Raw genomic sequence first — 10,793 nt, 5'->3', positions numbered from 1 at the left:
AAGCCCACCTCCCCGTTTGTTATCCCGGCGGCATGCCCACTCATCCAACAGTACCTCCTTTTTAATTTCCAATGTTAAAAGGAGTCTCCACTTTTCTTTACCATATGGCCGATAGTCTTTCCAAACATACACCGTGTCTCTGAGTTCGTGGAGTTCTTGATCCAGTCCCTTCCTTCTGGCCTCTTGCTGACACCACTGTAGTGCACTTTTTCTGCCGAGTACCTCGGCCTGGTCGAAAGCTGAATTGAACCGTGCCACGAGGGTGCTTATATCCGGCTCAGCATCCTTGAACCACAGCATTTCCATAGTCTCACGGTACCTTTGCACAATGGCATCCCTTGTTGCTAGGGCATTGCTCAGTTCACAGTTATCGTCCGTTGGGTCTATCTGTCCCAGTTCTTCAATATATTCATTGCTGGCATCGACGAAAAACCATAATCGCTCTTCAATCCTGTCACCTCTTTCGACAGTTCATCAAGGTGACCAGCGTTAACTTTGAGACGATTAAAACGTGTTGTCAAGCCCCGCTGCGCATTCAATAGCCTCCGCTGTAGGCTTTCCAGATCTGGCTTGTCATCTGCCATTTTACTTCTTTGAACTCCTGACTCACTCCGGAATTGGAATTGATTGGAGTTGATTCTCTGGTTTGTTGCCAATGACTCGTTCAAAGGATTCAGTTCTTTGCAAACGACACGTCCACGAATGGCACACGAATGTCCACGCCCCAAGCTGTCGACGTCACAATGTCACAGTCTCTTTGTGAGGCTCTTCGCCAAGAAGAGCTTTGTATTCCTTGTGCAATCTCTTTATTATGCACCAATCAACGTTAGTCTGTAAGATTTTGGAAGCTGTTGTGAACCTTTGTTTAATTTAGATCCGAGGAACAGGCCATTTTTCAAGGCGTCTTCATAGTCAAGGATGAAGACGTTGCCACATTTGTGGACCACATACAGAGGACATCCAAACATGTAAAACTGCAGACTATAATTATATATATATATATATATATATATATATATATATATATATATATATATATATATATATATACATACACATCACTACAATAACCTCCTACTGAAGGGTTTGTATAGGTGAGTCTTTTGACCATTTTCATCAACCATTTTAGGTCTCTGGAAGAGGTGTTTGTGGAGGGGAGTGGCCAGCAGCTAGAGAGACCTCCCAAAGATCCACCAGCAAGGTAGATGAGGAGGGACTGGAGCTTGTGGTGTGTAGGCATGGTGTTCTGCTGCGTGCTCTCAATATTACAGGGGAGAAATGTTTGCTTATCCCCTGTATTTGCAAGAAAAGCTTGCCAGCAGGCAAATCACTTTCTTCTGTATGGATGTGACCTGCAAGTATTGGCCCTACCTCCAAAAAGTTGCAAAAAGCTGTCCAGAGCTCCAGCCCCTCCTCAGCATGAAGCCGTTCCTGTCTGTATTTCATGCCAAAGCTCATGATTTCAAATGCGAGGTAAGGAAAGATTTACTTAATAGAATGACTTAATCTGCACATGAATGTCCTCATGTTTTCAGTGTTTTTTTTTTTGTATTTTAACCAGGTCAAATGGAGTGGGGCATATCAGGAAGGGGCTGGCCTAACACTAGGCGAGGAGGTTGAGCAGTGCAATGCCTTCCTCTCTAGGATTGCAGTGACCACAAAGCACATGTCAAAAGCTGGTGAGATGACCACATACTGCACTAGTTAGATGGTATGTATAATAAGAAATGGGTATAATGGTTACATTATATATGTTCTGCGTTTGTAGGACGCACAGACATGCTGACTCTCTTGGCCATGCGCTGGAATCAGCAAAAGTTCGACAATTTGGTCACCTCACTGTCTCACAGATATCACAAGGTAATGACATCAGTATTTTTCTTTTTTTCTTTAAATGTTCAATATTCTGTGTTAGCAGTATTTAAAGCCATGGGCTGAACATGTGTTTCTTATTTATTGTTATCTCTGATTGTGTCAATGTAGACCATACAATCTCTACAAAGCAAGCAACAGAATGTTGAGTCCATGAAAGCTCAGTTGGCAGTGACAGAGAGCCATTTGGAAGACTGGGTCAGTGATGTCAAAGAGTGGGCAGAAGGTGGGAAAATGATTACTGCCAATACTTTTATCCATGAATAATAATATGAAGCTTAGTTGTCTTAGAATAATAAATAACACCCTATTGGTACATTTTTATTTCCAAATATGAGTACAAATTAATGACAAGTACAGTGTTGCTTACTTTGTAAGTGATTTAAAGGAAAGTGCAATCTATGTCTTCTCAGCAACAACAAACACAAGCACAAATGATGTGGATGCCTTGGCCAGTAGAATCGAGGTGCTGGTGACCAGTATAAAGAGACGCTCACAGCGTCTTTATAAAGATACTGACGGCAACAAAGGTCGTGCCAGGATCCGCCGCAAAATCAGGGAGGAGAAGGGGATCCTGACCTCTGTTGTGGAGAAATACAACAAAATAGTTCCAAGCACAGAAAGTCTTTGCATGGAAACCATTGTGTCTGGCGAGACAGCTTGGCCATGGCAGCTACCACACAGTGGTATGTACACTACTACTTTGAACAAATCGGACTGATAATGACACACAAACACAGAACCAGTACCCTCAAATGAGGATCTGTTACCCTACAGGACTTTAGACATTCTTTGACAGAGTACATATAACTAACTTCATGATATTGTCTATGTACAGTGCCTTGAGATAATGTATGTTGTGAATAAAATTGAATTCACTTCAAATCTTTGTAAAAAGAAATGCATTTGAGACTCTGTCGATCTAAGGACAAAGAGAAAGGCGTTTGACATCATCATGGCAGTAAGGAGACTGGAGGAGGAGAAGAATATTCTTGTTCTGGAGATGGACCACCACTGGAAATGGCTTTCAACTCGTGCAAAGACCTCGCAAGAGTTGTCCAGTCTACTTTCTAGTGAGACAGTGAAAAGTATGTCATTAAATAACAAAACAATGACTGCTGATAAACTAATATAGGTTTTATCTCATTTTTTTCTATCTGTAAGATTGGCCATGTGGCTTTAGTGAAGAGGGGTTGAAAGGTCTGCAGAGCATCATCCTGAGAAAGCAGCAGAACATCAGAGAGAAGATGCAAGCTAGAGACTGCTACCTGCGACTTTTGTCTGGAGAGACTGCAGAGAACATGAGCTTCTTGCACAAGCCGGATGATTGTGACAGTGACTCGGACAGTTCTGATGATGCACTGTAATTGTACCCGTTACCGCTGCTCCACTTTCTTGTGCCAGTGGAATTACAAATGCTACTGTAGGTTGGTCACGTGATGCCCTCTGGCCCAAAAATACTTCTTACCATTGCAACAAAACAAATGAGCCATGGTAGCATGGTTTCCAGCAGGAGTGTTTTAGAAAAAACGGACAAAATCTCCTTCATTTCTAGTATTACTATAAGTACTATTATTATTTTTATATAGACAGCAGATATGAGAGGACAGGGAAGACTGTTTACAAAGTATCAGGGGATGCAGCTCATATAGGTTAAATCAATAAATAATAATAATAAATAGAATAAAAGATTCTATAAAATACACCATGGCTACTCACTTCCTGCAAAATTCACCAAGAACAATCTGTTTGAAGCAAATATTCTCTGGTCCAGCCTTAGCTAAAAATACACAAAGACGGAATCCATTGGCACGTTGAACCATGCGTGGTTCACTAACCAGCCCGTTTGTAACTGGTATCCTACCGACAAAGTTACCTGCACTTCATGTGCTTAACAGAGTTTAGCAGTTTAGATAACATACTGTCCAGCTGTTGTGACTTAATGAACCACTGTTACGACCCCAGGGTTGTGACTGCTTCTTCCCTGTGTGTATGTGTCTGCGTGTGAGATGGGTTGCAGGTGTGCATGGCCTATGTGGGTGAGTCTAGGGTGGATCCTGGGAGCTGATTGGTCCTGCACAGGAAGGACTCTGAATAAGAGGCCTGATCATCCCAGCTGCAGCGGACTTCCTCAAAGCACTCACAGCAAGACTGCCAGCAGACATTTTGTACTTGATTTTAATAAACTGGTTAAAATGCTTTGTTTGACTTGTTGCTGGTGCTTTCTTGGGAGTTGACAAGGGGAGTGTCATTATTTGATGTTGTGATCAGGTTTTCTCCTAGGCCTGGTCGTAACAACCACAGATACTTGTTTATGTTCTCTTTTGAATGAGTATAGGGGAACTCATCCTGTATATAATGTATATACATACATGGAAACAAGCATATACTGTAATCATGTACATTCAATATATATTTCCTTTGCACCATTTGGATTATTTATAACTTAAAGAAATACTTGACTTATAGATATTTGATCATATTGTTGCTATATGTATTTTGAGTTGTACACCATTATCTGTATCATGTTTTCTTTTGTATGTAATTAACATTGATCAAATGATTACAAGTCCATTGTACTAACGTGTATTACTGGAACATGTTTTTATATTTACTTGATTCAGTTAAAGTTTGATAGTGATGTTTGGTATCAATTGTCCTTCATGTAGGTCATCACTTTCATTCAAACACATTTTAATGTACCTGTATTTATTCAAGAGGAAGGACAATAAACTTCAACTTTTCAAATACCCTGAGTCATATATTCTTTGAAATATGCCATGAAATGAGACATTTCACAATCACAGTCGATAAAACACCTTCTGTTACAGTTTTTCTTGATTGCTAAGACACATTTCTTGAAAGCTGCTCTCTCTTTTCTCTAAACTGTGAACACAAAACCCAATTTTCAAGCTACATTCACAAAACCTCAGACTCTTCTTTCAAAACCAAACTTTCACCTCAAAACAGTTCAATCTGTGCTCAAATCTGAACTTTGTTGTCGAATCTTAAAAACACTACTGAACAGTCACTCAACACTATGTAGAAAAATAGAAAACACAATGCTCAGGACATGAAGCTGGAGAAATAAATGTTTATTGTTCACTGTAGGCTAAATGCATGTTGCAAAACAAAACACCTGTGCATTTAGAATATAGATTATATAATAGCACAGAAATCTTTACACGTAGCACTTGTAAAACAAACAGAAATCTTATGCATTTGTCACTTGTCTACAGTAAGCCCATGTAAAAATAAAGTACACAAATATACAAATAAGTGCATTACTCAGCCACATCATCATGTCTCCGTACTGGGTCAGGCCACAGGACTTCATCCACATCACAGGCCACATGTTGTCTGGCCAGGCAACGGGGTAAAAACCTCTGGCATGCTGTATCCAGGCTGTTTCATGCACAGTCTGACACGATCAACAGTAGAGAGGCTGACACTGTTGATACCCTCAACATTTACATGGTCCTCAATGATCTTCTGCTGAATTTCACTCAGTTTAATGGCGTTGTTCTCACGGACCATATCAACAATTAGGGTCTCTTGGTGTGGGGAGAACATAGCTGTCCTCCCACCCCCGTGTGGCAGTCTTTCAATTCTACAACAAGAGAACATGCAGTTACAAAAGATATACATGGAATACTAGGCCTACAACAGTTAGACCAACCCTCCATTACAATACTACAGTACATTGGTACAGTGATGTACAGAAACATGTACTTACTTACGGTATACTGTGGTTGTCAAGTCCTCCTCTTGTTCAAAATCCAAAGGACACAGGACAACTCAAATTTCCAACTCAATCACTTTTATTTTCCTTTTGGCTTTATCAGTTGATTGGTCTGGACGGTAAATTAGGTTGTAAACCTTGAAAGACAGAAACAAAAGTTACAATTTTAATTAAACATTTTAATTAAACATTTTTTAATGCATTTTAAATAAATGTAAACATTAATTAAACATTTTAAATGGATTAAACACTTAAGCCTTTTACATAAAATAAAATCGAATTTCATCCATTTTCTACATTTTTTAATAAAGTTTTAACATTTACTATCCTTTTGTATCTTCACCGTTAATTTTCCAAACTCAAAAATGAAATACTGTTGTATCACAAATCTATTTAACTTAAATCAATGCAGCCAATGCTTCAGTGTGTTTTTCCAGGCAATCTACAAAGTAAAACAAACTTAAACATTTGAAGCAGCATTTCAAACACCATGAAAGTAAATAAAATGTTTCACCGACCATTGGCGTCTTCGGACTGAACCTATGAGTGAACTTGAGGTCTTCTCTCTGAAGTTTGTTTGACTGAATGGCTGAGTCCCTCAGTGTCTTCACAGGTGCTCCAAATAAGTGACAATGACTGATCACGTGACAGGCAGTCAGTTTGCTGCTGCTGGTGAACTCTGGGAAGTGTAGTTTTCAGACCCATTCTGAGAGTCAGCTCAACACCTCCCACTTGAGCTCCTGGTTTTTCCAAATCCAGAGGTCACACAAGCCCTTCATTTTCTTGTTCTTCAGCGGGAAGTAGAATGACAAGGCGTCTGACATCTCTATGAAGAATTGTGGCTGGGATTTTGTTTTGAAGCCTTCTGGTTTTTTCACCATTTCCTCTCGTGGGCCCTTCTTTGCCTTTTGCCTTTTTGATGTGAACAGGATAGCTGGGAAAAGTCTTCACAAGCACATCTCTTACAATGCCTTTGCTGTCAGCATTCACACTGACCACTCTAGCCAGCTTGTACTGTCCTCTTAGGGCATTTTGGTCAGCCAACCAGACCACATCTCCAACAGCAACATTTCGCTTTTTGGTGTGCCATTTGTTTCTTATGAACAGATTTGGTCCAGCCAATTGGCTCCACTTCTTCCAGAAATGGCTTAACTCTGCTTGAATATGTTTAAGTCTTTTGTAAGGGTACCCGTCAAACTGGAAATCTCCAGGGTCTCCCTTTGGATTGGCACGTCCTAAAAGCAGAGAATTCGGGGTGATATACTCTACACAATCTTCTCTGCTTTGAGTTCTTGCATCAATGGGTCTCTCATTTGCAAGGTTGGCTGCCATGAAGAGAAAGGTTTGGAATTCTCCCCATGTGAAAACGCCATCTCCACCAAGGTTGCTCAACGCCCGCTTCACTACTTTGACAGCTGCCTCTGCTGCACCATTCCTATGGGGAGAGTCTGCAGGATGGATTTTCCACGACCATTCTGTACCATGCTTGGCAGCTGTATCTTCAAGTTCAGACCTGTTCAGTCGGTCCAGGAATTTGTGAAGCTTCTCCAGAGCAGGTCTGGCTCCCACAAAGTTAGTGCCAGGGTCTGACCAGAGTTTCCTGGGGTGTCCTCTCAGTGAAGTGAATCTTTGATAGGCTAGCAGGAATCCTTCAGATGACATGTCACTCACCACTTCAGTGTGTATGGCTCGAGAAGCCATGCAGCAGAAAACTATCCCCCATACTCTGAGTCTAGCTCTCTTCTTGACCTCATCTTTAACTTCATAAGGGCCGAACAGATCCATGGTGGTGAATTCAAAAGGTGAAGCTGGGCCTGTTCGCTCTAGAGGCAGGTCAGCCATGATTTGTTGACACTGTTTTGCCTTGTTTTTCCTGCAGACCACACAGCTGTCAACCATTTTCTTGGCAAGTCTACGGCCTTTTATTATCCATGCTTTCTTCCTCATCCGGAGAAGGGTTCCTGCCACTCCTTCGTGGTTTGCTTTGTGGGATTCTCGTGCCAGCAATGTAGATACCCATGCTTCAAATGGTAAAACTGGCACTGCTGTCTTATCTTCGTTGAACGTCTGAATTCTGCCTCCACAAACTAGCAGTCCAGAGTTCACATCTTTGTATACTGCCAGTCTGCTTAGAGTTGTGTCTGAAAAAGATATACCTTCTTGAGCTGCGAGAAAGAGGTCCTTGAGAGCATCTTCATGTTCTTTGACAGTCAGCATAGCTTGCTTGGGTGATGTTACCTCCCACTTTGACAGTTTAGGGCCCCGGCACTTCCTCTTCAGCCACTGCTTGGCAGCTAGACAAACCCAGGCAATCACTCTCACCAGTTTGGACAGGCTACTGAATCTTCTTACTTCTACAAGATCTTTAACCCAGCCAGTGGGCTTCCTTCTTAGAAGAAGAGGTGGGTTTACCACAGGATTTTCCTCTTGAGTCTCAATCTTTGGAATTTCCTGGATGGCTTGTGGGTCTACTTTCTGCTGACTCCTCCTTGCTTGAGCTCTTGTCAATGCACCTGAGAATGCCTTCCTCTGGAGTTTGTTTACACTCTCTCTAGCATGAGCTGCAACCTCTCCAGCGGATTTTATAGGCCACTCCTCCAATGGCCACTTCAGGAACTCTGGTCCATTTTGCCATGTGGAATTCTCCTTCAAATCTTCAGGAGCGCCCCCTCTTGTTATGATGTCAGCTATGTTTAGATCTCCAGGGATCCACCACCAGTCTTGCATTAGTCCTGCCTTCTGGATTTCACCCACTCTATTTGCAAAGAAGGTTTTGTACCCATAACTGACTCTTTGTATGGCTCCCAAGACTGTTTGACTGTCGAGTAGATGGAACCATCTCTCAATCTTCATTCGAGCATGCTTTTCCACATACTTCCTGATCCTGGCTGCAAAGACAGCACCACAGAGCTCAGCTTTTACAGCTTCTCCCTTCTGATCCAGAGGTGTCAGCTTGGCTTTTGATTCAACAAATCGAACTGGTGTCGTCACTGAATGAGGGTTTGGCGCCACTAGGTGGCTTACGTACCACACTGGTCCGTTCCACTTGTCCATGATTTTGTTGGAGAGTTTTATGGCTGCGCCCCGTTCAACCATTTCGTTAATCTGGGTAGCATATGCGACTTTCCAGTCTGGCTCTCTACTTAGTTGCTTTTCCATCCTTAAGAAACAAGCCTGGACAGCACCTTTGTTGTTTGGGAGAGAGGCAGGATCTACCGTCCAAGGATACTTTGCATCCCAATGTGGAGCTGCTGTGTGAGCATCCCCCTTCTTGTAGGTGAGGCCTCCTTTAATGATCTCAAGCTCCCTCTCCTCTGCCAGGGTCATTTCTTTTCCTCCTGGTGGACAGTTTCCACATCGGCATCCTCCACATTTTGGCTCACATGCGGCTCCGATGCTGTCCCAGTGCCACCACTCAAGGAACTCACGGTTGCTGGCAGCTGTAAATTTGGTCTGAGCAACATCCTTCTGCTGTAGCTGGGCTGTGTCAGTTGTTAGACTTGCGACTTCTTGATATTTGGCAGCTGCTGCCCTCATGGAGCGAGCAAAGTGTGTTTTGGACTCATATGCTGCAACCTCCACTTCTTCAAACAAGTCGGGATGTGCTCCAGCCACTGTCTTCCCTAATGGACTCTCCCACAAGACGAGGTCTCCGATTATTTTTACCCTCTGGGGAGTCAGTCTTCCCTCTCGGTGGCTTATGAGAAGTTCGACCTCTTCTGGCCTTTCCAATTCTTTAAGTTTGACTTCTGGGAAGAATTTTTTCAGCTTCTCAGGTTCAATTACTTGATGCACTCTGGCGATTTCATCCAAGCCGTAGCAGACCATTTCATGAGCTCTTTCCGTCCCTTTTGGAGTCTTGACTCTGACTTTGAGGAGATACCTTTGTGTGTTCACCTTCATGGTCATTCCACCAACTCCATGCACAACTAAAGTTATCTTCTCACTTCTTAACCTCAGTCTTTCAGCAGCCTTATGGGTAATGTAGTTTGTATCTGAAGCAAGATACAATTAAAGTCCCAATCCTCTGCCCTGCGTTTGCAGTGACTTGCATCAACATCATGATGACAGGAAGTTCAGAGATCCCATTTCTCTGCAGTAGCTCAGATTGGCCTGAAGCGTCGAGTGTCACTGTGTTTTTCTTTGTGTTGGTGAAAGCCTTTCTGCATCGATCTGCCATTTCTGGGGGAAGTTCTGATAAGATCTTCTCTTGTTCCTCCGTTAGCTTGCTTCCACCTTTGCAGTCCTTTCCACTTTTTCTCTCTTCCCCTCTTTTGACTTCTCCTTTTGGGCAGAGGAAAAAATGGTGGTCTGGGGCACCACCTTCCCTTTTACAGTCTTTATTTCTGCATAGGAAAGTGTCTCTGCAGTATCCTTCTTCATCATGGTTTCCAAGACATCTTCTGCATGCTCCCAGCTTTCTCAATACAGCTTTCTTTTCTGGTAGCTTAAGTTTTTTGAACTTTCTACAGAAGAAGATTTTGTTGTTGTGCCCACTATCACCACAGATACCACATACCTCATCAAGCTCTTCTTTCTTTGTGGTTTTTGTTGAAGCAATCTTCCTGTCATACTTCTTGTCTGGAAGATCTGATTTCTCCATCTTCTCCACAGTTCTGAGCTGTTCAAGTCTCTCTAGTATTTCTTCTTGACTTTTCAGGAACTTCAAGAGCATGTCAAAGTGGTTGTCTGATGTGACATTGTTTCTGGGTTCAAACATGAACATCAACCAGTCTCTTTTAATAAAGTCAGGCAACTTACTTTCAATTGATTTAATTACCAGTGGGTTATTTATGGCTCCAGAGTTTCCTAACTCTGTGAGATCCGCTAGGGCCTTCTCCACTGACTGAATGAGGTCAATGACCTTTCTGGGCTGGTTCCCCTTCACTTGTGGCATCTTCTCCAGCTCTTCAAGTATTTCCACAGTGATGGTTGACTTGTTGCCATATCTGTTTTCCAGGACTCTGAACATGTCATTGGCATTTGTGTAGGTTGAAAGCCTGAGGTCCTTTGAGATTTTGTCATCCACACTTTCCAAAAGTTGAATTTTCTTAACTTCAGTTGATCCGGATGGCTCTCCCTGCTTTTGCAGACTCTCCCAGTCTTTCCTCCATCTGTGATATTCCCTCTTGCTTCCATTGAAGATAGGTAGAGTGGTTGGCTTGATTCTCACTATTGG

General features: G+C 42.4%; 1 protein-coding gene across 3 annotated transcripts; it reads left to right on the top strand.

Annotated features, from left to right (window-relative positions):
* The first annotated feature begins 1,157 nt into the window (after positions 1-1,157).
* On the top strand, positions 1,158-3,114 carry LOC122764273. Of its 3 annotated transcripts, none has more exons than XM_044018536.1 (7): positions 1,158-1,473; positions 1,562-1,679; positions 1,769-1,860; positions 1,984-2,098; positions 2,286-2,558; positions 2,800-2,945; positions 3,037-3,114. In XM_044018536.1, exons 1-6 carry the CDS (start codon positions 1,279-1,281, stop codon positions 2,835-2,837), a joined length of 831 nt encoding a protein of 276 aa, XP_043874471.1. In that variant the 5' UTR covers positions 1,158-1,278; the 3' UTR covers positions 2,838-2,945; positions 3,037-3,114. The 3 variants fall into 3 exon arrangements, with proteins under 3 accessions (XP_043874471.1, XP_043874469.1, XP_043874470.1); XM_044018534.1 differs by having other exon boundaries at positions 2,286-2,562; positions 2,598-2,945; XM_044018535.1 differs by having other exon boundaries at positions 2,286-2,562; positions 2,598-2,960.
* Positions 3,115-10,793: the final 7,679 nt, after the last annotated feature.

Source organism: Solea senegalensis, unplaced genomic scaffold (assembly GCF_019176455.1).
Source record: "Solea senegalensis isolate Sse05_10M unplaced genomic scaffold, IFAPA_SoseM_1 scf7180000017350, whole genome shotgun sequence".
Lineage (NCBI taxonomy): Eukaryota > Metazoa > Chordata > Actinopteri > Pleuronectiformes > Soleidae > Solea > Solea senegalensis.
This window is presented reverse-complemented; position numbering and strand designations above follow the sequence as displayed.